The sequence below is a fragment of the Carcharodon carcharias genome, chromosome 22, assembly GCF_017639515.1.
Source record: "Carcharodon carcharias isolate sCarCar2 chromosome 22, sCarCar2.pri, whole genome shotgun sequence".
Taxonomy (NCBI): domain Eukaryota; kingdom Metazoa; phylum Chordata; class Chondrichthyes; order Lamniformes; family Lamnidae; genus Carcharodon; species Carcharodon carcharias.
In genome coordinates this window covers 67,530,379-67,557,642 of record NC_054488.1, presented here as the reverse complement: position 1 = coordinate 67,557,642, position 27,264 = coordinate 67,530,379, and the positions used below count along the sequence as shown (strand labels likewise).

At 48.0% G+C, this 27,264-nt stretch overlaps 1 protein-coding gene across 1 annotated transcript in view; it reads left to right on the top strand.

The window, feature by feature from the left end:
• LOC121293973 overlaps window positions 1-27,264 on the top strand; it is a 217,818-nt gene that overhangs the window by 60,155 nt on the left and 130,399 nt on the right. The window contains exons 7-8 of the mRNA XM_041217474.1: window positions 13,080-13,144; window positions 15,431-15,521. Of these exons, the coding sequence (XP_041073408.1) occupies window positions 13,080-13,144; window positions 15,431-15,521 (156 nt within the window). The remainder of the gene's footprint in view (window positions 1-13,079; window positions 13,145-15,430; window positions 15,522-27,264) is intronic.

Genomic DNA, 27,264 nt, shown 5'->3' with positions numbered 1-27,264 from the left:
CATAATTGAAATGATCTCAGTCCAGAAGCTACGAGGGAAATGCCATGAACACAGGAGACCACTATATATATTGCCTTCATCAATCTCACCAAGGGATTCAGCCATGTGAGCAGAGTCGGTTTATTTAAGCTGTTGGAGAAAACTGGCTACCTGCTGAAGCCACTCAATGGGATCTCCTCTTTCCATGACAACATGATGGGTCAGATCAGCAACGACTGGTCAACATCAGCATGAGATCCACACTGGTGTCACACAGGGTTGTGTTCCGGCACTGACACTCATTTCTTCTCTTTGCTGCATCATATGTCTTCAAGTCATCTATGGAGGGGTCTACTTACATAGCAGAACTGACAGAAAGCTGTTCAACCTTGCTCACCTTCGATCCAAAACAAAGGTGCACTAAGTCCTCATCAGAGAGTTGCTGTATGCTGATGATGCTGCACTAGCAAATTATACTGAGGCACAGCTTCAGTGGCAAATGGACAAGCTCTGTCATGATGGCTGTATACCCAAAGATCTGTATGATGAATTGGCCTCAGGATCATGACTTCCTGGGTGTCCATACCTCCACTACAAGGACATCTGCAAGTGAGGTGGGAGAGATAGTGGACACTGACAGCTAGGAGCTATTCTCTTTTTTGTGTACTTGTACAATCTATTACTGTCGCTCTTAATATTTCTTTGCCATTTTACTCTTACAAATTCTAATTTCTCCCTCTTTAGTATTTTTTTGCTCCTCCTTTGCTGGTTTCTGAAATGTTCCCAATGTTCTGGCCGACCCCTAAACTTCACAGCCTTGTACACCTTTTCTTTCAATTTGATACCCTCCTTCACTCCCTTGGTTAGCCACAGATGGTGCATCCTTTTTGTGGAGTTGTTCTTTCTCAATGGAATACATCTTTGCTAAATGAAAACCTTGTCTAGATTTTCAAAAAAAGATCAACCCTTAAAACACTTTGAATTCCCTCACTCACCAAAGTCTCCAGCTAAGTGCCCTGACAAATGCTCTCTGTTCAGTTGGCTTCTGTGCTACTTCGTTCAGCTTTCTCCTTTAGGGAGCATCTCATTTGTGAGTCACCCGAGGGGCACGAGAAATTACCCTTTTGAATATCCATCAGCTTGGGGCATAGTAAAGGCACTCCCACACGTAGGAGCTCGGGTTTTGGGGCTTGGGTTTTTAGAGCTAGGGTTGTATCTTCATTCCATTTCCAGTCTGAATTAAGGAAACCATTGCCTGCACCATGTGGGGAACCGGGCCGTTTCGGCAGGGAGCGGGGAACCGGGGAGTTTCGGCAGCACCGGGGAACCGGGGAGTTTCGGCAGCACCGGGGAACCGGGGAGTTTCGGCAGGGAGCGGGGAACCGGGGCGTTTCGGCAGGGAGCGGGGAACCGGGGCGTTTCGGCAGGGAGCGGGGAACCGGGGAGTTTCGGCAGGGAGCGGGGAACCGGGGAGTTTCGGCAGGGAGCGGGGAACCGGGGAGTTTCGGCACTGTGTTAGTGGCCAGATGATGTTTGCTTCAGTTGCCAGTACCTGAATGGACTTCTGGAAATTCCGGAATTTAAGCTAAAACTAAAGCAGTTCATGTCCATATGCAGCAAGACCTCGATAACTTTCAGGCTTGGGCTGATAAGTGACAAGTAACATTCTTAGTAGAACACAAGTTGCCAGGCAATGAACATCTCCAACAAGGGAGAAGCCAACCTTCGCCCCTTGACATTTGCCCCTTGGCATTACCATCACTGAATCCCCCACTATCAACACCCTGGGGGGGTTACCATTGACCAGAAACTGAACTGAACTAGCCATATAAATACTGTTGCTAAAGAGCAGGTCAGAGGCTGGGAATCTGTGGAGAGTAACTCACCTTCTGACTCCCCAAAGCCTGTCCACCATCTGCAAGGCACAAGTCAGGAGCGTGATGGAATACTCCCCACTTGCCTAGAGCGGTGCAGCTCCCACAACACTCAGGAATACCGTACAGGACAAAGAAGCTCACCCGATTTGCATCTAATTCAGCGCCTTAAACATTCACTCCCTCCACCACCAACACACAGTAGCATCAGTGTGTGCGCCATCTGCAAGATGCACTGCAGGAACTCACCAAGTCTCCTTAGGCAGCACCGTCCAAACCCATGACTGCTACCATCTAGAAGGACAAGGACAGCAGAAACATGGGAACACCACCACCTGGAAGTTACCCTCTAAGCTACTCCCCATCCTGACTGGGAAATATATCGCCGTTCCTTCACTGTCACTGGGTTAAAATCCTGGAACTCCCTCCCTAACAGCACTGTGGGTGTACCTACACCACATGGACTGCAGCGGTTCAAGAAGACAGCTCACCACCACCTTCTCAAGGACAATTAGGGATGGGCAATAAATGCTGGCCCAGCCAGCGAAGCCCATGTCCGTGAAAAAGTAAAAAAGAAATTGGACAAACAGAGTGACTGCACCATGGTCCTCAGATGTGTCACTGGATATCATGCTGTCCTTCCACAGACAGGAAGAAGTCGTCATCCTCAGAACAAGCAGGCAAGGCTGTAGGTGGCAGAGGAGGTCAGCCACAGACGTGTGCTGCCTTGCTCCTGGATACAGTGCTAGAGGAACTTCAGTAACCTGATCAGGGCTGTAAAGAGCACTTTGCAGGTGATCCATCCTTCTCTCTTGTGGTACCTCCCATCTGACCAGCCAGCACAACACTCAACCTCATCTGTCTGCAACATACATCCCTGACGGTGACCCTCCACAGATGTTAATTCAGCCGTCTCAAAACGTTCCTCGGCTCGGAGAGATCTCTTTATTTCATTGCAGATAAAAAGAGCACAAAACACCAGGAAGAGGTAAAAGCTGATGGTCACCTTCCAGCCATAACCACCCTGACACCCACAGAGGAGGAAGTACTAGAGATAAGGCAGGTCTTTGCATGCCGTGCCATTTGTGGTGATGACAGAATTAAGTATCACCCAGCCACATCCACTCATGTGGACTTGGTATCACCAGACATTGAAATATCATGACTTAGAACGTTCTCCAGAGAGATTAACTGTACCCCTTGCCCTCACAGATTGTGACCCCACTTTCACTGAGCAGGGCCCATTTCTTAATATGATCAGTCACTAATAGAAGCTTAGAGGCTCTAAAGAGAAGGTTTTGGGCCTTGATGGATTGGAAGAGACCCTGTAGTGTTCACTCACATCATGGCTGATTCTTTGTGCATGACTTACAAAGGCAGGGGGAAGTGGGCTGAGTATAGCGGACGAACCTTGGTCTTGTGGGATTCAATAGTCGGCAGACCCTGTGTGCCAGCTGCAAGGGAGCTTCTTGGACAGATCTCCTCTGATTAAACTTTGAAATCTTCCATGACTACATCTCCACAGCTTTCCTTATAGCTTATTCTATTTTCTGACCCTCCCCATTAATCACATCACATCATCCCAAGCAGATCTCATGATACTCTGGTACTCTTTTAATGGAGTCAAGTAACTGCAACATAAAACAGTAAACCTGGAGGCCCAGACATGTGTTTTAATGTTACTTGTTGAGGTGTCAGCTGAGAACTAGTGTTATGATCCCAGTTCGTGTTACTCCTGGACAAGTCAGATCCCAGGGTGGAACCTTTCTTGAGGATTCCTTAGGTGTTCCTAGAACTGCAATAGGATTCCTGTTTCATTTCCAGCAGTCAGCTTTAGTATGTCCAGGTTTACTACAATAGAAATGTATTATTTCTTTGCATCGCTTCTAGGTTCTAGCCCATTTCCTCTATTATTTTGTTGTCCGTTCTGTCTGCTCTCTAGAACTATTATCTTTCCCATTATCAGATTTTCTATTCCTCCAATTTTCCTGTTGATTTTCATATGACCATTTCCCCACACGTAACTGTCTTTGTGAGATATCATAGGTATCAGCCAAAACTGCCACTTCTCGTGTCTTTGATACTTGACGCTCATCTAAGTAAGTCTTAATTGTTATTGGAATGCTACTTCAGGATTCTTCCACAATCACAATTTCCCTCACATTCTCAAAGTTTTCTCTAACTTCAGTGATTGAAACCATTGATCCCATAGCATTTCTCTTTCCCTTGCAAATTCTACAAATGTCGAATTAGGTTTCTTTCTAATGGTACTAAAGTTTAATTGATAAGCTTCAGGAACAAGCTTATAAGCATTTAATATTATTGCCTTTTAACAACTTCATAGTCTGCAGATTGTTCCTCTGAGAAAATAACATACACATTCATAGCTGTACCTGACAGGATACTTAGTACATTAGGTTCCTAGCATCTTTTGGCCAATTCAGCTTTATAGCTCAGAGATAAGACCAAACGTAAACTGGGCGACCGCTTTGCAGAACACCTGCGGTCTGTCCGCAAGAATGACCCAAACCTCCCTGTCGCTTGCCATTTTAACACTCCACCCTGCTCTCTTGCCCACATGTCTGTCCTTGGCTTGCTGCATTGTTCCAGTGAAGCCCAACGCAAACTGGAGGAACAACACCTCATCTTCCGACTAGGCACTTTACAGCCATCCGGACTGAATACTGAATTCAACAACTTTAGGTCGTGAGCTCCCTCCCCCATCCCCACCCCCTTTCTGTTTCCCCCTTCCTTTTTTTTCCAATAAATTATAAAGATTTTCCTTTTCCCACCTATTTCCATTATTTAAAAAAAAACCCCACTAGAGCTATACCTTGAGTGCCCTACCATCCATTCTTAATTAGCACATTCATTTAGATAATATCACCAACTTTAACTTTAACACCTATGTGTTCTATTGTACTATTGTCGTTGACATCTTTTGATGATCTGCTTCTATCACTGCTTGTTTGTCCCTACAACCACACCCCCCCCCCTCCACCTCTCTGTCTCTCTATCTCTCCGCCCCGCACACACACACCTTAAACCAGCTTATATTTCAACTCTTTCTTGGACTCGAACTCAAGTTCTGTCGAAGGGCCATGAGGACTCGAAACGTCAACTCTTTTCTTCTCCGCCGATGCTGCCAGACCTGCTGAGTTTTTCCAGGTAATTCTGTTTTTGTTTCAGCTTTACAGCTACCTCTTCAAATGAGGTAAAGTATCTTTCAATTCCATCCTCTGAAAATTTAGGCACTGAACGAAGATTAAATCAAAATCCTCAGTGAAATCAGAATCATCCTCTGAACTACTATCTCCTCTTTCTTCTTTTATTTTAAGCTTTTCCCTAGCCAAGGTATGTTTTCTAATTTCTTTCTCTCTGAAACTCAAGCACAATATTTTTCATTTCCATTTCTTTCTCTTTTTCTGCCAATTCAAGCCTCTGCCTTCCTCTGTCTTTCTACCTCAAACTGCTTCATTTGTAACTGAATATTTGCTACCTCTACATGCCAATTTCAGATGTCACCTCTTTTAGTTTTAAATGCTGGGTAAGTACTATAATCAGAAAATACCTGGAAAATCTCAGCAGGTCTGGCAGCATCGGCGCAGAAGAGCAAAGTTGACGTTTCGAGTCCTCATGACCCTTCAACAGAACTAAGTAAAAATAGGAGAGGGGTGAAATATAAGCTGGTTTAAGGGTTGGGGGGGAGAGAAGGTGGGGTGGTTGTTGGGACAAGCAAGCAGTGATAGGAGGAGATAATCAAAAGATGTCACAGACAAAAGAACAAAGAGATGTTGAAGGTGGTGATATTATCTAAAAGAATGTGCTCATTAAGAATGGATAGCAGGACAAGCAAGGTACAGATAGCTCTAGTGGGGCTGGGGTGAAATAAGACTAAAAGGTATAGATAAATGATCGGTGGAATTCATTAAAATAATGGAAATAGGTGGGAAAAGAAAAATCTATATAAATTATTGGATCCCTGCTTCCTGTAAGGACTCCATCCCATTCTCTCAGTTCCTTCGCCTCCGTCGCATCTGTTCCGATGATGCCACTTTCCAAAACAATGCTTCTGACATGTCCTCCTTCTTCCTTAACCGAGGTTTTCCACCCACGGTAGTTGACAGGGCCCTCAACCGTGTCCGGCCCATCTCCCGCGCATCCGCCCTCATGCCTTCTCCTCCCTCCCAGAAACATGATAGGGTCCCCCTTGTCCTCACTTATCACCCCACCATCTTCCACATTCAAAGGATCATCCTCCGCCATTTCCGCCAACTCCAGCATGATGCCACCACCAAACACATCTTCCCTTCACCCCCCCGGCGGCACTCCGTAGGGATCATTCCCTCCGTGACACCCTGGTCTACTCCTCCATTACCCCCTACTCCTCAACCCCCTCCTATGGCATCTCCCCATGCGAACGCAAGATATGCAACACCTGCCCCTTCACTTCCTCTCTCCTCACCGTCCAAGGGCCCAAACACTCCTTTCAAGTGAAGCAGCATTTCACTTGCATTTCCTTCAACTTAGTCTACTGCATTCGTTGCTCCCAATGTGGTTTCCTCTACATTGGAGAGACCAAACGCAGACTGGGTGACCGCTTTGCAAAACACCTTCAATCTGTCCGCAAGCATCACCCAGACCTCCCTGTCGCTTGCCATTTTAACACTCCACCCTGTTCTCTTGCCCACATGTCTGTCCTTGGCCTGCTGCATCGTTCCAGTGAAGCCCAACGCAAACTGGAGGAACAGCACCTCATCTTCCGACTAGGCACTTTACAGCCTTCCGGACTGAATATTGATTTCAACAATTTTAGATCTTGAACTCCCTCCTCCATCCCCACCCCCTTTCTGTTTCTTCCCCCTCCTTTTTGTTTTTTGCAATAATTTATATAGATTTTTCTTTTCCCACCTATTTCCATTATTTTAATGAATTCCACCGATCATTTATCTATAACTTTTATGCCCTTTTAGTCTTATTTCACCCCAGTCCCACTAGAGCTATCTGTACCTTGCTTGTCCTGCTATCCATTCTTAATGAGCACATTCTTTTAGATAATATCACCACCTTCAACATCTCTTTGTTCTTTTGTCTGTGACATCTTTTGGTTATCTCCTCCTATCACTGCTTGCGTGTCCCAAAAACCACCCCACCTTCTCTCCCCCCCCAACCCTTAAACCAGCTTATATTTCACCCCTCTCCTATTTTTACTTAGTTCTGTTGAAGGATCATGAGGACTCGAAACGTCAACTTTGCTCTTCTGCGCCGATGCTGCCAGACCTGCTGAGATTTTCCAGGTATTTCTGTTTCTGTTTTGGATTTCCAGCATCCGCAGTTTTTTGTTTTTGTTTTTAAGTACTATAATCATATCATCCTTATGAGATCTTGCTTTTATTTCTACCTTCACTTTTTCAGCTAACTCTCTCAATTTAGCCGTAATCAAGGATTTTAAATCATCCATTGTTATATTTTCTACTTCCAGAAAAGCAACAGTCAAAGCCATTTTGAATTCCAACTCATGTAATATACCTCACAGCAAACCCAGTTTCAATGCCCAGTACCTCAGTATCTCCACGTACTCATTTATTTAAGGATTCACAGATCCCACTTAAATTTAAGGATTTACAAAATCTATCTTGTACTCTAACATTCATGATAAATATACAGTCCATGGTAACCAATAGGTGAACTCCAATCAGACACACCACTCCAAAACCAGGCTCCTATGGATTTCTCATCAACCCTCCAGACCCTTGTCACACTGTGAGTCAACCAGTCTCACTGAAACAAAAACAGAATTACCTGGAAAAACTCAGCAGGTCTGGCAGCATCGGCGGAGAAGAAAAGAGTTGACGTTTCGAGTCCTCATGACCCTTCGACTCGAAACGTCAACTCTTTTCTTCTCCGCCGATGCTGCCAGACCTGCTGAGTTTTTCCAGGTAATTCTGTTTTTGTTTTGGATTTCCAGCATCCGCAGTTTTTTTGTTTTTAGTCTCACTGAAACCCTGTCTTCCTCACGAGGGCTTCCAATCTCTACGTTTGAAGAACTCGCTTTGGAACTATCTCCCAAACAATGCTTCCACTTGGGCGTCTTCCACAAGGATCTACTTCCAAGGTTTTGAACTCTTCTTTCGATGTTCCTTTTCCCTGGATCTCTCTACATGCATTCAGGCTTCACCCTTCACACACACTCCCAGATATTCAGCTGTGCCAAGCAGGAGACCACTGCTCCAAAGCCTGTAGTAAGGAGTCACAGACCTTCAGTTGGTCTCCTTGGACCTTCTGGCTTCTCGCAAGCCCACTTTGTTCTAAGTCTACTCTCTGTCATTCTGTCTCTTTAATTTGGAGCCTTTCTTTCTGTTCCCTACTTTCAATTCCACTGAACTGGACCTGTTTCCGATTTCTGTTCGTGTTCCTTGAATTAACTGTCTTTCTGGACTTCTTCCTGTCCCACGCCCTGGTTTTTAAAATTTTCTTCTTTTCTTTGGGACCTGCTCCCTGCAGTGCCCATCCTGCATCTTCTGGCACTCTCTGCAGAATAGCACCCCTCTATGGAGATGTAGAAGGTCACCTGATCTTTTTATGCTATTTCCATTTCTTCCGCTCTTCTTCTGCGCAGTTTTCTCCAGCGGTTTTCTGGGGTCTGCTGGGAACTGTAGTTCTCAGCCTCCAAGGGCCCAATCTCCATTTTGAAAGGTAGGTCTTTCTTCCTTTGGGTTCATCACACGAGTCCCAGGCTGGACAGCATTGGGAGAGACACACCCAAAGAGAGAAATCCAGAGAGAGAGATCCAGAAAGAAAGAGGAGAGGGAGACAGACAAAGCAAGATAGAGAGACGCACAGATAGAGGTTGTCACCCAGAGAGAGCAAGAGAGACCCAGGGAGAAAGGGAGTGACAAGCAGAGAGAGTGAGAGAACCCCTGGGAAAGAGGGAGAGACAGAGAAAGCATGCCATTGCGGTGGGTGCTTCAGTCTCATTCCAATCATTAGTGATTCTGTAGCAATACCCTGCACACACAGCCTGTCCTCCATAGCATTCATCAGGTGCTAGTCAAACTAGCTGAACCAGCCCATGCCTGCTTGGACCCTCTCCCACTTGCCAGCCCATGCCAGAACACAATTCCAGGATGCAACAGGATCTCCAGTCCATGTGGTCCATATTGAACAACCAACAGACCAGTTGACCCCCCCACCCCCACTCATAGGACTTGATTGAGGCATTAGGGTTAGGGCATGTGAGATACACGTTTGCTAGATAATATAATAGAAAAACTATGACATATTCAAATATTGTCATAAATGGCTGCCTTTAACTGTTTCATGCAGATGTTTTTTTGTGCGGGTCTGTGTTAAGGTAAGCTGATGTAAGATGGAAAGGTTTGTGTTTCATTCATGTCCAGGAGCTGGTATTGAGTGCCTTCCACATCAATTTTTGAGGCTACATTTCGGCTCCCCCCAGTTTTTCTTCTTCTTGCTTGTTTTGTTTCAAATTGTAAAATAACGGCTTAAGCAGACCATCAGGGATGACCTCGGTGATCCTTTGCTGAGGTTTGCTAGTGCGTCCCCAGGAGATCTATCTTTTAGCTTACCCCACAATGTGTTTACTGAAATGCTACTTGGCACACGTACCTCATTAGCTCTCACTGGCATTTCACTGTGGGGTCAGCAGTCAAGGCTGCAGAAGATAGCCATGGTCTCCTAGCAACTATCCACCCAGTCAGACTCTGAATCTTGTGATAATGCAGACACGCTGGGCTGCACAATAAAGGCATTGGTGTAGGAGGGATTCGGAGACATCCCAGCATCAGGAATCATGAGACAGGAAAAGATCAGGCTGATTGAGTTTACCTTTTACCATCCTGATAGTCACACGATACAATGATAATGAAGTTATTGATCATTCACAGTAATTAATCTCTGTCAATGAGCCAACAACAGACCCCAGCATGAGGTGAGGAAAACTCCAGTGGGGGAGAGAGTTCGGTCCAAAGTCACCAGTTAGCCTGAAGGAGCCATTTAGCACGTAGTGCCAAGATGGTTCCCTGAAAGAGCTCTCTAGTTAATCCCACTGTCCCTGCACCTCCCCATCATCCTGCAAGTTGTTCTGTGCAGCTATATCATGTGCCTCTGTTCACTTACCTTTTGAAAGTTCATGTGGAATCAGCTTTCACCATCCTTTCGAGTAATAACCATCTTTGTGGAAAAATATTCTCCTCATTTACCTCATGTTCTTTTGGCAACTAGTTTAAAACTCTGACTCCTGGTTAAACTAGTTTAAGAGCAGAATCTTCCGGTTGCTGTGCAGGGGCGGGCACGACACACTGGCACATGACATGACGCACGATGACATTGGGCCTGTGTGACCAGGAAAATGTCAACAGCCTATTAAGGCCATTTGAAAGCTAATTAATTCAATTTAACGGTCTGCTCGTCCAACCTTAATGTCAGCGGCAGGCGAAAAGCCCAAGCAGCCTTCGCATTTTTCAGGAAACCTCATCCACCGGCGGGATGAAGTTTCCTGAAGCTTTTTATAAAATAAATAAATAAAATTTCCCACCTTTATAAATATGTCCCAACTCATGTGACACTGTCACAGAAGGGGACATGTTTGAATAAATTTTTAAATCCATTCTCTATTACTTTTCACAACTATTCAATCTCCCCGAGGCAGCTCCGTGCATCAGGGAGATTGCTGCACTCTTCAGCGGGCATGCGTGAGAAAGTGCAGCCCTGACTCTCCCTCCTCCCTCCTCCCTCCGCTCGCACAGGTAGCACTGAGCGCTATCGGCCGCGCATTATGCTGGGCGAGCCTTAATTAGCTTGTCCGTGTAAAATGGCGGCATACAGCTGAACGTGAGTGGCGATCGACTCCACGCCTGCCCCTTGCCCACTCCCACCCAGCCCGCCTGCCATAGGAAAAATCCAGGCCTAAATCTCTGACTTCTGGTTACTGACCTTCTCAGAAGAAATAGTTTCTCCCTGGTTGCATTATCAAAACCCTTCTTAATTTTGAATACCTCTATCATGTCTCCCTCTAATTGTCTCTGCTGTAAGGAGAACAAGGAAATGGCTTTGAACAAATAATTTGTACCCGGGTTCACAGTAAAAGACACAAAAAAGCATCCCAGGGATAGTTGAAAATCAAGAAGCCATAAGGCAGGGAGGGACTTAAAACTATCACTCGAGGAAAAGTAATTGGAATACTAATGGGACTGAAGGCTGGCGAGTCCCCTGGACCTGATGGTCTGCAACCTACTGTCTTAAAAGAAGCGGCTGCAGAGAAGATGCTTTGGTTGTAATCTTCCAAAATTCCCTAAATTCCGGAAAGGTCCCAGCAGATTGGAAAACTGCAAATGGAACGCCTCTGTTCAAGAAAGGAAGGAGACATTTCAACAATTGGTCTATGTCTTCCTGAAGTTTGCTATTACCCCCACGCTATTTAACAAGTTTTGTATTGTTTATGAACTTCAGAATTGCACTTCCTACACCTGTTCCTCAAAAGCATCTACCACTCACGATATGTCAGAATTAAATTACTCATATAATGTACCTCAAGAACCTAGACATTCATGGAACATCCCTATGTGGGCCTTTCTGTCAATCCAGTTCATAAAAAGAACCCTTAAGACTACACAGATACTACTTTCCATGTCTTACTAAACAGTAAAAGTTCAGATCCCTCTTGATCTGATACTTGTTTCCCAGCAAAAGTGTGGTGTGGAGCTTCATGAATCCTTCATCTCCCAGGCCGCAGCTAACTATGAAGCCTCCTTCCTCTCATTCCTCTCACCAACTTGCAGTGTTTCACGCAATGTCAAACTGTCAGCTTCCCATCCTCCCCACCTCCCCTCCCTGTGTCCTCAAAGTACAAGGGAGTCAAGGGTTATGCAAGGCATGTAGGAGTGAATTGAGGCCACAATCAGATCAGCCATGATCTTATTGAATGACGGAACAGGTTCAAGTGGCCAAATGATCTCTGACTCATATTTCTTCTGTTTTTATATTGGGCAGTACTCTCTCTGCCCTGACCCTCTGACAGACTAGCACTCCCTCAATACTGACCCTCCAACAGTGCAGCACTCCCTCAATACTGACTCTCTGACAGTGTAGCACTCCCTCAGTACTGACCCTCCGACAGTGCGGCACTCCCTCAGTACTGACCCTTGGACAGTGCGGCACTCCCTCAGTACTGACCCTCCAACAGTGCAGCACTCCCTCAATACTGACTCTCTGACAGTGTAGCACTCCCTCAGTACTGACCCTCCGACAGTGCGGCACTCCCTCAGTACTGACCCTTGGACAGTGCGGCACTCCCTCAGTACTGACCCTTGGACAGTGCGGCACTCCCTCAGTACTGACCCTTGGACCGTGCGGCGCTCCCTCAGTACTTACCCTTGGACAGTGCGGCACTCCCTCAGTACTTACCCTTGGACAGTGCAGCACTCCCTCAATACTGACTCTCTGACAGTGTAGCACTCCCTCAGTACTGACCCTCCAACAGTGCGGCGCTCCCTCAGTACTGACCCTTGGACAGTGTAGCACTCCCTCAATACTGACTCTCTGATAGTGCAGCACTCCCTCAGTAATGACCCTCTGATAGTGCAGCACTCCCTCAGTAATGACCTTCTGATAGTGCAGCACTCCCTCAGTACTGACCCTCTGATAGTGCAGCACTCCCTCAGTACTGACCCTCTGATAGTGCAGCACTCCCTCAGTACTGACCCTCTGATAGTGCAGCACTCCCTCAGTACTGACCCTCTGATAGTGCAGCACTCCCTCTGTACTGACCCTCCGACAGTGCAGCGCTCCCTCAGTACTGACCCTCCAACAATGCAGTGCTCCCTCAGTACTGCACTTGGAATTTCAGCCCAGTGTACCTGATCAGGTTACTTGAGTGGTGCTTGAAGCTACACTATCGGAGTTTGAGTTGGAGTGTTAATGTTTGTGGGGAGGAGTAGAATGTTTGGAGGGGTGGGAAAGTGGGTAGAATTATTGGAGAAGGGAGGATGGGTAGGATGTTTGCAGGAAATAGGAAGGGAGACGAATTTTGGAGGGGGTGCTAGTGGGGAAGATATTGTTTTATAGTATTGTTAATATTGTCTCTATTGTTTACAAAGAGCACTCTATATTTCTTATGTGAGATGAGGAGGATTCTGCTGCTTATGGCTCTTAGCCAATGAGTCCTGCTCTGGCTGTGACACCTTTAACCTTTGCCTTTGTCCTTAGACTCCAGGGGATGCTGATGGCCTGAAGTTAGGGGAAGATATGAGAGCACAGGTATCATCTCTCAGGTAAGGGCACAGCATGGGAGAGGGGCAAGGATATAGAGCACAAGGTAAGAACATGGATCATGTGATAATGGCATTGACCACATGGCAGGATAGTCTATATTGAACATGCAGGATTGTAGAATAATATTGGATTTCCAAAAGTCATGGGGATTTCACTGACATAGATGGAAGGTGGGTAAATGGAGTTAAGGTGTGGATCAGATGAGCCTCACTAAATGACAAAACAATTTCTTAGGCACTGAATGGCCTCTTTGTGTTCCTCTCAATGTATCTGAGAAGAGGGTATAATCATTTTTCTTTTTTTTTTGCCAAAGAAAACTGCAAAGACATATAAGGTTCTGAGAGGGTTTGACAAGGTAAATGTTTCCCCTCCTGGGGGAATCTCGAACTTGGGGGCACAGTTTCAAAATAAGGTTTAATACTGAGGTGAGGAGGGTCATCAGAGGGTCATTAGTCTTTGGAATTCTCTTCCCCAGAGAGCAGTGGAGGCTGGGTCACTGGATATATTCATGGCTGAGTCAGACAGAATTTTGAACTATCAGTGAGTTGATGGGCGGCTGGCAGGAAAGTGGAGTTAAGATCACAGTCAGACTGACCAGGATTTTATTGAATGGGGGAGCACGCTCGAGGGAACTGAAAGGCCTCTTCTGTTCTTATTTCTTATTGACCTTATGAACATTGAGACCCCAGTCTAGAGTGACCCAAAGGGTCCCTGTGTTTAAAAACTGCCTCCCTCAATGGATCCAGTGGGAATTCCATCAGATGCTGATGGCTTCTTTGTAACAGATGAATTTTAGAAATTTTAGCCAATGAAGAATTTAGTTTCAGTTTGCTGTGTTGACCAGTAGTTTGTTTTAGACAGAGGCTGAAGTCTGTATATTAGCACAGCTCCAGTATCAGAGTTGGACACGTATAGGGTGGGGAACCCACTCACAGTGGGAAATAGTGTGAGTGAAATTTAAAGGGATGAATAATTGAAAGGACAGAAATTAAGAATGGGATGGTGGACAATGATGGAATAGAAACCTAAGGTTTAGGCTTGAATCTGCAACAAATCCTGTGGTTTCCAAATGAATTACGATCCCCTTAGAGACTGATAACATTCTAAAAAGGAAGGAATCCCCCATGATGCCAAGGGAAAGAAAACCGATGGACAAGGTTTCACTTTTAAAAACTTTTACTGTAACAAACCAACTAAACTCAACATAAGTCAAACATTAATTAACTGGCGAAGGATTTTTCAAATAAACAGGTAAATTTCACTTTAAAAAGTTGATACAACAAAGATACGCCTCAAATAGTTACAAGCATACGCATTACTTCGCACACAAATGTGGAGCCACTTGCAATCTCAGCCTTTTCAACTCAGTCTTGTAGGACTTCTCTCTCCCCATCCAATTGCCTTGGCTCTTGAGCTGCATTCACCAGCAGCCAAATTCCATCTGAAATTCCCAAACACAGTTATTACCGACAAGGCACACGTCTCTGAACCCTCAGTCGTTCAGGACACGATTGTCCTGATGGCACTGAATCCCTAGAGCCTCCCTCCTAATACTCCTTTAAATGGCCTGGTGGGGTCTGGCACCACTTCAAAAGCAGCAGTGGATATTGTGCAACACACAATCCCTCACTCTTCCTGTCTTCAGTTTTCTATCCTTTCCAACTGTATAACACATATGGTAACATCTCTCCTCTATTCCAAGGGACCTGCTTCAACACTAAGATCTGTTTGAAGACTGTCAAACAAACAGTTCCATTCAGAGACCCTTGCTTGTTTTCTCTTTGCCTGAATTCTCAGTGAATACTCAGGTCCTAGCTGTGGTCACTTTGCAGCCATGTCGCTGTAATGGCTATCAGATCATATTCATTTATTTCTATTTCTGCTATCAATTCAACCATCTTGTTACGTATGCTGCTCCTCCCCAATCTCTTAACCACCTCCCCCCCCGACTCCCTCTGGCCCTGCTGCCAGTAAAAGAGCACCCCCCCCCACCCCGCCCCCCCACCGCCCCACCTCCCATTCAAACCTCTCACCCCAGCCCCATCACCAGTAAACACCAGCTACCAGCCCCTTACCCACCCGGGTCCCAGAGGTGGAACGTCCTCGGTTCATGTAAAATTCCGGCCTATGTCTCTCCAAGTTAAAGGCGCTATGTAAATTCAAGCTATTCTGGTTGTGTGTATTTTAGATTTTAGACCCACCTTTATCGGGTTTTTTTTTGGTTGTTTGAAAAAGTCTTTGCTGGGAGCATTGTTCAATCATTTAATCTCCATTTCCCTGATCAGGGACATGGTGAAGAAAATCGATGAAGAATTGAAAGAGATGCGGAAATTCCAGGAGATAAGTAGTGAAGGTGAAGGGCAGATGCAGCAACAGGTCAGCAACTAATCCGATTTTCAAGAAAACTACAAATTTTATGAACTAGAAATTTAACACAACTGGAAGAGTGGGATATGGATGAGTACATGGGGGGAGTGTGGGATATGGTGGTTTTATATTGTATGTTTTTCTGCGTGTATATCACTTACCAATTCTTAAACTCCCTTTTTCCACACGTATAGGTTTATTTCACTGACCTCATTCTCCAGTTTATGGTTGTTCTTCAACTTAGATGACAAGGTTCGATTTAGTTGCCAACTCACTGTCAGGGTCCTGTGAGCACCACTGAGAGGGTGAAAGCTTTTCCATTTATACCCGTGAGATGCTGCAACCTGTGGCTAGGTGCTGTAGAATTGTGAATGAACTGTGTATACATTTCCACAGTCCCTAACTCTCCGACCACAGTGCTCACACCAGCTGGTAACACTAACAACATCAGAAAATTCCATGGGTCTGAAACCCCAGCAGCAGAGCTTTTCATTCTGTGGGTGGGCCTGTGCCCAATCCGAGCGGGAGTAAAATAGATAATGTCAGGTGAGTGTCCAGATGCCATTGTGCACTGTGCACCTGCCACTGCAGCCCCCAACATTAATGAATGGGCCACTTAAGGCCCTTAACAGTCCAATGGGCTGTGATTTCTCCTGGCCCGTGAGATTTCCTGCTCATTGCACAGGCAAAACGGGCAGGCGGCCAGCCGACATTTTCACAAACCTCATCCAAGGGCAGATAAGAAGGGTCAGCAGCATTGCCAGTGTGAGGAGTGAGGAGTTTTGGAGGTAGTTTGCTGCTGGTTGCTTACTGTACTTGACAGCTTCATCTCTGTTTGGGGCTTGATTCTTAACATTTCCAGGCTTCATTTCAGGACTCAATCTCTCTGCCAGGCCCCCGGAGGATTCAGACCGTGTGGATCTTTCCAGGTATCAGACAGCCTTCCCTTACCCTGGGAATGGGGATTGTGGTCTCCGCTGGAGGCACTCGCTCTGAGGAGGAAGAGAGGGGCAGAAGGGAGAGGAGGCCGGGTGTCCCAGTGCAGCTTCCAGGGGAGGGATCTGTGGGAGGAGAGGCGTAGGCACAGGGGGCGCAGGGCCAGCAGGTAGTCCAAGGTGGAAGGGGCTGCAGATGACACCACTATCCTGCTGCCAGGGTTTAAAGGTGGCGATGCAGCTACCTCAATATGTCTGAGCTGCAATGCCAAAGGAGGCTCTGCCTCTCCAGGGAGACCGTGACCTCCATCTGCCAGATAATTGGGCCTGAGATCAGCTCCGACATGTGGATGGACACCCCATACCAGTGGCTCTGAAGGTCATACTGGCCCTCAGCTTCTATGCCTCTGGCTCTTTCCAGGGCTCAGTGGGGGATCTTTGTGGAGTCTCCCAATCAGTTATCCACAGTTGTGTCAAGCTGGTGACAGACGCTCTGTTCAGGCGGGCATTGACTTTCATTCACTATCGCTGGGACGAGGCCAGCCAGACAGAGTGAGCCAGAGGCTTCGTGGCCATTGCTGGCTTCCCCCGTGTCCAGGGTGCTATAGACTGTACACATGTGGCCATCAAGGCACCAGCAGGTGAGCCCGGTGCCTTCACCAACAGGAAGGGCTTCCACTCCATGAACGTGCAGATAGTGTGTGACCACAGGATGCAGATTCTACAAGTCTGTGCAAGGTACCCAGGCAGCTCCCACGATGCCTACACCCTCAGACACTCCCAGGTGCCGGGGCTCTTCAGTGCTCCAGCCCGGCTGGATGGATGGCTGCTGGGTGACAAGAGCTATCCCTTGAAGAGGTGGCTCATGACGTCTCTCCACCACCCAGGAACAGAGGCAGAGCAGCGTTATAATATGAGTCTTGCCTCCACAAGGGTGGTGGTAGACCATAGGTCTTCTCAAGATGTGCATCTGAGGCCTGGACCGTTCAGGGGAACACTACAATACCCCCAGAACGGGTGTCGCTGATAGTGGTTGCATGCTGCACTCTCCACAATCTGGCACTGGCAAGCGGGGACCCACTAGAGGAACAGGACCTTGAGGCAGCTGCACAGGCAACAGATGGTGAGTCAGCTTCAACTGCATGCCAGGGCTACTGCCTCCATCCTGAATGTCTGAAAGGACCCTTTCATCTGAACCCAAAGAACACTCAGTGCCTGTGCAATAAAGCTCAGAGCCACCTATGTGCAGCATTATGTACTGGCATACCCCACACCACTGAAATAAACAGGTGAAGCACACTCAGGCCATGGGGGCAAAAACACAATTTTTCTCATTCTGACAGTTCAATAATATTTACATAAACGTTTCTGGTGTTCAACATTGGACCAGTATGCATAAAGTAAACAAAAATGAACATTAAATCACCTGTGAACTGTCCCTCTTTAACTTATGTTTGTGAGTGCTGCATCTTGGTGCTCCCCTTTCCCTGGCACTGGTATTGGAGCCAGCCTGCTGACTCTGCTGTCCTGTTGGCCTTGATGACCTTGGCTGTCGTCCTCTGGCCGGTGGAGCCTGTGCGAGCCCCTCCTGGGACGGAGTGGCCTGTGCCACGACTGGCATCTCCCCAGTCACCACAGCCACATCAGATGCCATGGTCAGTGGAGGAGGAGCTGCTGCCATCACTCGGAGCTCCCTGAGAGGAGTCGGCAGAGACAACAGGCAGCTGGTGCGCCAACATGAGGTGGCTCTGGACCTCCCTGCTGGCCATTGATGGACAGGCACCTAGCTGGGATACTGGGTACCTCATCCATCTCCCACACTGACACTGATCACCTGAACACTCACCTGTGTGAGTGCTGCAGGTCCAAGCGCAACCCCAGGAACCCCTCATTCTGTCCCTGCAGCTGTCTCTCCATGAGAGTCACCACTCTCTCAATGGGGGAGGCAGTGCGCTCGGCCATGAGGGTCAATGCAGTGCTCACGCTCCACATGGACTCCTCCATCACAGAGACCATGGCACACAGACCCTCAAGGATCTCCGCCAGATCCTCTCATCTCGCTGGACATCCAGCATCTGCTGCCTAATGGACGACTCCAGAGGCTCATCATCAGCCTTCGACCGAGCATTACCCTGGTCTCCAGCAGTCCTCCGACTGCCGGCAGCCTGGGCACTCTCTGCCTCCATCTGCACCTCAAGCGAGTGTGAATTGCCCTCACCAGTGTGCATCAAGATACTAGCCACTGACCTAATGCCCACCGAGGTGCTGGTATCTGCGCAGGTGCCTGGTTCAGAGAGTGGATGTGACGCAGGTGCAAATGATGCCTGGTGGTCCTCCAGTGTCAGGGGTGGGTCTTCGGGGTCCGGAGCTGGAACGCCTGCTGGTGAACCTAAAAGGGAGAAGATGGACATGTCATTAGTTAAAGTCATTACACGGTCACTGTGCATGCCAGGCACCTGGTGAGACAATGGAGATCTGCATCATGGTGCCATCGTCTTCTACTGATCAATGGAGACTCCAGGTTCAAGGCTCACATCAATGAAGAGGCTACACTAGAATGGTTACACAATCCGAAACACTCACCTCTGTGAAGTGTGCTCTTCCTTTCGTCTGACACCCCTGCCTCTCCATGCCCAATTGCACGTGGGGTGTGCTGGCTCTCGAGCTCTAGGGCGTCTTGCTCAAACCTCAAGAGGATTAGGAGGCTAGCAGGGCCTCTGCCAGTCTGCGACCTCTCTATATTGTTGTGGGTTTCTTCTCCTGAAACAACAGAGGAGCATTGATGAGTCCCCTTTCTACCTGCAGCACCAATGCAGCCTGGCCAACCCCAGCTGAGGAGCATCTGGCAGGGTACATGTGAGTCGTGGCCCCTGAGCCGCAAGGCACTGAGTCCAAGCAGCCAAGGCTCACCCCCTTGGCCAGCTCCAGTGTCATTGACAGTTGGTACTCAGATTCTAGCACCCCTGAGGTCCATGGGGCGGGAACGGCCAGACCTTAACACATCTGCTCGCTGACCCATGCCAACACGGTACTCAGCCTCCCTGAGCACAGCAGGCCATTGAAGCACTTCCGGCACTGCAGCCAGGAGCACCACACCATGTCACGCCTGCTGACCAGCGCTGCCACCTCCTCCCACACCCTCTTGGTGAAGTGCAGTAACCTCCTCTTCCCATCCCTGGGGACAGTGGTGTCCCTCCTGGCAGCCACCTCCAGGAGGACGGCGAGGCAATCATCAGAGAAGTCAGGGGCCGGGTATCTACCTGACCTGTGGCTCTCACCTGCCGTGTCCATCGTACCGGCTCAGGGAACGTCCTCCATGGCAGCCTTGTCCGCTTTTAAACCAGCCACCGGGTCACCATTGGACCCGCAACCAGCAGGCCCTGCCCCCTCACAGCCTTCCCAAGGCCGGCCCAGCGTGAAATCGTGGTCAGGACCCGATCGTGGGCAGTGGTTTGTTTTGTGGCCGCTCCCAGGCCCACCCACTGCACTGCCCGAAGAAGGGAAAATCCAGCCCCAGGAATCTGAACTGGGAACAAATTCTTTTGTATTTGTTATCTGAGAGGAAATCAGCCAGGGTTCCTGCTCCTGATCACTGTCCAGTGATCCCTGGGCTAGAGAGAGAGAGAGAGGGGAAATCAGCCAGGGTTCCTGCTCCTGATCACTGTCCAGTGATCCCTGGGCTAGAGAGAGAGAGAGAGGGGAAATCAGCCAGGGTTCCTGCTCCTGATCACTGTCCAGTGATCCCTGGGCTAGAGAGAGAGAGAGCGGGGAAAGCAGCCAGGGTTCCTGCTCCTGATCACTGTCCAGTGATCCCTGGGATAGAGAGAGCGGGGGGAAATCAGCCAGGGTTCCTGCTCCTGATCACTGTCCAGTGATCCCTGGGTTAGAGAGAGAGAGAGAGAGAGCGGAAATCAGCCAGGGTTTCTGCTCCTGATCACTGTCCAGTGATCCCTGGGCTAGAGAGAGAGAGAGGAAATCAGCCAGGGTTCCTGCTCCTGATCACTGTCCAGTGATCCCTGGGTTAGAGAGAGAGAGAGGGGGAATCAGCCAGGGTTCCTGCTCCTGATCACTGTCCAGTGATCCCTGGGTTAGAGAGAGAGAGGGGAAATCAGCCAGGGTTCCTGCTCCTGATCCCTGTCCAGTGATCCCTGGGCTAGAGAGAGAGAGGGGAAATCAGCCAGGGTTCCTGCTCCTGATCACTGTCCAGTGATCCCTGGGTTAGAGAGAGAGAGGGGAAATCAGCCAGGGTTCCTGCTCCTGATCACTGTCCAGTGATCCCTGGGTTAGAGAGAGAGAGGGGAAATCAGCCAGGGTTCCTGCTCCTGATCCCTGTCCAGTGATCCCTGGGCTAGAGAGAGAGAGGGGAAATCAGCCAGGGTTCCTGCTCCTGATCACTGTCCAGTGATCCCTGGGCTAGAGAGAGAGAGGGGAAATCAGCCAGGGTTCCTGCTCCTGATCACTGTCCAGTGATCCCTGGGATAGAGAGAGGGGAAATCAGCCAGGGTTCCTGCTCCTGATCCCTGTCCAGTGATCCCTGGGTTAGAGAGAGAGAGGGGAAATCAGCCAGGGTTCCTGCTCCTGATCACTGTCCAGTGACCCCTGGGTTAGAGAGAGAGAGAGATGGGAAATCAGCCAGGGTTCCTGCTCCTGATCACGGTCCAGTGATCCCTGGGCTAGAGAGAGAGAGAGAGAGGAAATCAGCCAGGGTTCCTGCTCCTGATCACTGTCCAGTGATCCGTGGGTTAGAGAGAGAGAGAGAGGAAATCAGCCAGGGTTCCTGCTCCTGATCACTGTCCAGTGATCCCTGGGTTAGAGAGAGAGAGAGAGGAAATCAGCCAGGGTTCCTGCTCCTGATCACTGTCCAATGTCCCCTGGGTTAGAGAGAGAGAGAGAGGAAATCAGCCAGGGTTCCTGTTCCTGATCACTGTCCAGTGATCCCTGGGTTAGAGAGAGAGAGAGGGGAAATCAGCCAGCGTTCCTGCTCCTGATCACTGTCCAGTGATCCCTGGGCTAGAGAGAGAGAGGGGAAATCAGCCAGGGTTCCTGCTCCTGATCACTATCCAGTGACCCCTGGGTTAGAGAGAGAGAGGGGAAATCAGCCAGGGTTCCTGCTCCTGATCACTGTCCAGTGATCCCTGGGCTAGAGAGAGAGAGCGGAAATCAGCCAGGGTTCCTGCTCCTGATCACTGTCCAGTGATCCCTGGGTTAGAGAGAGAGAGAGAGGAAATCAGCCAGGGTTCCTGTTCCTGATCACTGTCCAGTGATCCCTGGGTTAGAGAGAGAGAGAGGGGAAATCAGCCAGCGTTCCTGCTCCTGATCACTGTCCAGTGATCCCTGAGCTAGAGAGAGAGAGGGGAAATCAGCCAGGGTTCTTGCTCCTGATCACTATCCAGTAACCCCTGGGTTAGAGAGAGAGAGGGGAAATCAGCCAGGGTTCCTGCTCCTGATCACTGTCCAGTGATCCCTGGGCTAGAGAGAGAGAGCGGAAATCAGCCAGGGTTCCTGCTCCTGATCACTGTCCAGTGATCCCTGGGTTAGAGAGAGAGAGCGGAAATCAGCCAGGGTTCCTGCTCCTGATCACTGTCCAGTGATCCCTGGGTTAGAGAGAGAGAGAGATGGGAAATCAGCCAGGGTTCCTGCTCCTGATCACTGTCCAGTGATTCCTGGGCTAGAGAGAGAGAGGGGAAATCAGCCAGGGTTCCTGCTCCTGATCACTGTCCAGTGATCCCTGGGATAGAGAGAGAGGAAATCAGCCAGGGTTCCTGCTCCTGATCACTGTCCAGTGATCCCTGGGTTAGAGAGAGAGAGAGGGGGGAAATCAGTCAGGGTTCCTGCTCCTGATCACTGTCCAGTGATCCCTGGGTTAGAGAGAGAGAGGGGAAATCAGCCATGGTTCCTGCTCCTGATCACTGTCTAGTGATCGCTGGGTTAGAGAGAGAGAGGGGAAATCAGCCAGCGTTCCTGCTCCTGATCACTGTCCAGTGGTCCCTGGGTTAGAGAGAGAGAGGGGAAATCAGCCAGGGTTCCTGCTCCTGATCACTGTCCAGTGATCCCTGGGCTAGAGAGAGAGAGGGGAAATCAGCCAGGGTTCCTGCTCCTGATCACTGTCCAGTGATCCTTGGGCTAGAGAGAGAGAGAGGGGAAATCAGCCAGGGTTCCTGCTCCTGATTACTGTCCAGTGATCCCTGGGCTGGAGAGAGAGAGGGGAAATCAGCCAGGGTTCCTGCTCCTGATCACTGTCCAGTGATCCTTGGGCTAGAGAGAGAGAGAGGGGAAATCAGCCAGGGTTCCTGCTCCTGATCACTGTCCAGTGATCCCTGGGTTAGAGAGAGAGAGAGCGAGGGGAAATCAGCCAGGGTTCCTGCTCCTGATCACTGTCCAGTGGTCCCTGGGCTGGAGAGAGAGAGGGGAAATCAGCCAGGGTTCCTGCTCCTGATTACTGTCCAGTGATCCCTGGGCTGGAGAGAGAGAGGGGAAATCAGCCAGGGTTCCTGCTCCTGATCACTGTCCAGTGATTCTTGGGCTAGAGAGAGAGAGAGGGGAAATCAGCCAGGCTTCCTGCTCCTGATCACTGTCCAGTGACCCCTGGGCTAGAGAGAGAGAGAGAGGGGAAATCAGCCAGGGTTCCTGCTCCTGATCACTGTCCAGTGATCCCTGGGCTAGAGAGAGAGAGGGGAAATCAGCCAGGGTTCCTGCTCCTGATCACTGTCCAGTGATCCTTGGGCTAGAGAGAGAGATGGGAAATCAGCCAGGGTTCCTGCTCCTGATCACTGTCCAGTGATCCTTGGGCTAGAGAGAGAAAGGGGAAATCAGCCAGGGTTCCTGCTCCTGATCACTGTCCAGTGATCCCTGGGATAGAGAGAGAGAGGGGAAATCAGCCAGGGTTCCTGCTCCTGATCACTGTCCAGTGACCTCTGGGTTGGAGAGGAGAAATCAGTCATGGTTCCTGCTTGTTTCGCGTTCAAAGACAACAGTGCTTCTTAGTGTCTTTCTCAGTGTGAGGACTTTATTGAACTGATGTAAAATGGCAGCTTCCGGAGAGAGTTCCTCATGGTGGAGGTCACATGACTAGCCAGATAGGGCATGTAGTAAAGTTGCATTTCAAAAACCAGCATCCACTTTTTCCTAATGTACAGAAGACAAATTGGCATGAACTATTATGTGTAACTGTGGGTTACCCAAGTTACCCACTATACTCCCTGTTCTCATGCACTGTCAGCTGTTTGTTCTACTAGTCAGTAGCCATGCTGGCCTCTTTATGTTATGCATGCTTGTTTTCAGTGGCCTTTCGTCTGAGTAATGTCCCTTGTTCAGAAAGTGTCATTCCCATGGCATTTGTTGCCATGGTAACTGTTGTTCCATTGCGGTTCTTAGGGACACATTGACCTCTGGGAGTGAAGGTAGTTCTATACTCAGTACACCTGGTGAGCTCCCTTCTCCCTGACCAGCCGGTTACTGTGAAGGAACAGCTACACTAGTTGTGCATATATACCTGCGGTTGCACCATTATATTTGGTTGTTCATTTCCACCGCGTTCGATTGAAGTGACAGCTGTTCTATGCATGTCCCACGTTGCTACGTAGGCTGACTCATGTTAGGAGCATTGATGGTTTGTACCCTCGTTTGACAGTCTTGTCAAAATGAAATTTGACTTTCTGCCATTTCGCCCATTACTACTTCCAGTTTCAGGAGCTTTTTTGCTATTGGAGGAGTAATTTATGCGCAGTGTGACTAGTTTTTGGATTGGACTGCTTTCCATGCCCTCAGTCAGTGTGTTTCTCCACTCGAGGATTGCCTTGTATACATCTGTGCTGGATTTGCTCGATTTCTTGATTCCTCTGGCGATTTTCACTGTTGCCTCAGCCTTTCATTCAACTGGGGATAGTGTGGAGATGATGTGTTGTGTTGAATTTCCCAGTGCTTTGTGAAGTGGCTGAATTCTTCACTCATGAACTGAGGGCCATTGTCACTCGTCACAATGTCTGGATTGCCATAATGACTGAAGTGTGCTTTCAGGCATTCCACAAACTCACTGGTCACCGTTGAAGTCAGCTGCTCTAATTACCAGTAGTCAGAATAGTAGTCGACAGTGACAAGGTAATCAATTCCTAGCTTTATCCATGACCTGTCTGGGATGCCATGCATCATCAGCAGCTCTCTCGCTTGTTTAGTTTGATACTTGTTACAAGCTCCACACTGGCTGATGTGGTCTATAATTTCATTGCTCATGTTTGGCCATAGAGCACTTCTCTTGACTTCTCAGACTTGATTCAATTACTTGTTGGCTTGCATGGATGTGCTTGAGCCTCTCTCCTCTCATTTGCTTAGGGGTGCTGACTCTATTTCCTTTGTACAAGATACCATCTTGGGCTGTCAATTCGCCTCAGTGTGCCCAATACGTTCTTGTGACCACAAGCGTGTCCTTGATGCTCTCAGGCCATCCTTTCATCACTACTTCTTGCAGCTCTTGGCGAATTGCACCTTGTTGGGTAGTTTGCTTGATGTGAGAAAGGTGCTTGTCTGTCAGGTTCAATGTCTCTGCTGGGTTGATGACTTCCAGAATATGTCGAGCTGCTGCTTCACATTGAATCTGGAAGATTTCACATTCTGCTGTAGCATCCTCAACTTTCTTCATGGGGAGTGCTGCTCTCGATAGCCTGTCTGTGATGTACATCTGTGTCACTTGCCTGCATATCATGTCCAGATGATAACTTTGTAAACAAAGTAGCATTCTTTGCAAAGGCTTTGGAGCAGATAGTAGCGGTTTGAGAAAAATGCTTTAAAGTGGCTTGTGGTCGGACTCCACGGTTACTTTGTCTCTCCCAAGCAGGGATTGATCGAGATGCTCAGAAGCAAAGCCAGTTGCCAGGCACTTGATCTGAGCATAATGTAGTTCCATTTGCTTTAATGTCCTGAATGCAGATGCAACATGTTGTCCTTGCTGCATTAGAGGTGCTCCAAGACCAGTCTCACTGACATCACACTGCAAGCTGACCTCATCATTGACCCATGTACTTGACTTCAGGCATCTGCAGTTACAATTCTTTCTTGTTCAGCTTCAGGTTCATCTTGTGACCTTTCTCTAGCAGTCACACTAGATTCTGATCATGGTCAGCTATGGCTTCTTTCATTGTGTCTCCACATCTATAGACTTGCAGATCATCTACTATGGCTTGCATTCTGGGAAGATCACTGACTATCTCGTGCTCTCTGCGTTGATATTCTTCTGGAGCTGTGGAAATGTCAAACAACATGTGCAACCACCTGTATCTCCCAATCAGCATCCCGAATGTAATTAGAAAACTGCTGATTTAGTCAACTTGCCAGTAACCATCCTTTGCATCTAAAGACCTTTGCCTTAGCAATTTGTGGCAAAATTCCTTCGATGGTCGGCATGGGGCAGTGAGATTTCTTCAGTGCTTTGTTTACATCCTCTGGGTCTAAGCATACTCACAGCTTTCCAGGTGGTTTAACTGCTCCCCCACTGTTAATCCTGTCTGTAGGAGTTGTCACTTTCTTGATCACTTCCTTCCTTTCCAGCTCTTCTATTTTGTCTTTTAGGCTGGACTTGAGGGCAGCTGGAACTCTTCTCAGCAGATGCTGAATTGGTCTTACACTCTCATCTACTCTAGATGATATCTTCCAGGTAGATATCCCAATTTTGTAAGCACATCTGTGTATATTCTTCGAGGATCTGTTCAACAGTGAACAGTTTAGTCGTGCTGCGACACATTGTAAATCTCTTTTGGCACATTTAGGGCTACCTGTTCAAGCTTTAGCCTTGCTTTGGTTGAGATGGATGGCTGTTGCGCGCCATCTATGATCTGGAACTTCAGATCTTCATTCTTGCCATTGCATTGGGCTTTCAGACTAATTTGTCCTTTCGGTATGAGTATTGTGCTATCACATAACCTCAACCTCACTTTCGAGGGCTTCATTTTCAGATTAGCATGTTGAGCCACTTTGCACAGGTCTGTGAAGGTCATATAAAAGCAAAATACTGTGGATGCTGGAAGTCTGAAATCAAACAAAATTCTGGAAAAACTCAGCAGGACTGACAGCATCTATGGAGAGAAAAACAGGGTTAATGTTTTGAGTCCGTATGGCTGTTCTTCAGAACTCTGAAAAAAGGTTATTCAGATTTGAAATGTTAACACTTGTTTCTCTCTCCACAGATGCTGTCAGACCTGCTGAGTTTTTCCAGCATTTTCTGTTTTTATATGTGTGAAGGTCATATTGCTGCATGATGCACCAGTGTCTTATCTTCATTCAATACTCACTTTCTGCAGTCATCATTGTAACAGTAACAAACCATTTATCACCTCTCGATTTGATGGACCCAACCTGCTGTATCATGTATAGTGGTTCATTAGACTCTTCTGTTGATATCTCTCCAGTGGCCATCTGTATCAGTTTGTTTTGCTTCTTTATAGCCAAACACTTGTGTGCAAAATGATTCGTCTTCTTGCAGTTAAAACTCTACTTTCCCCACGCTGGGCAATTCTTTTTCCCTTTGTATGATGTCGTTCGTGGTATTTGCATCCTGCCCTTTGTCCAAGATTGCTTTGCTCTTTCAACCTGGAATGTGTCTCAACGTAATATGTCACCTGCTCTGCTCTGTCATACATGTATTCTAGCTGACCTTTCACAAGCTCCACATTTCTAAACATGCCTATCGCTTCCCTGAGTATAAATTTCTCCTCTTTCAGTAGTCTTGCTCTCACTGAGGGGCCTTGTATGCCTAAGACTATTCGATCTTTAATCATATTATCTTTTAGCTGTCCGAATTCACATGATTCTGCAAGCTGTGTTACTGC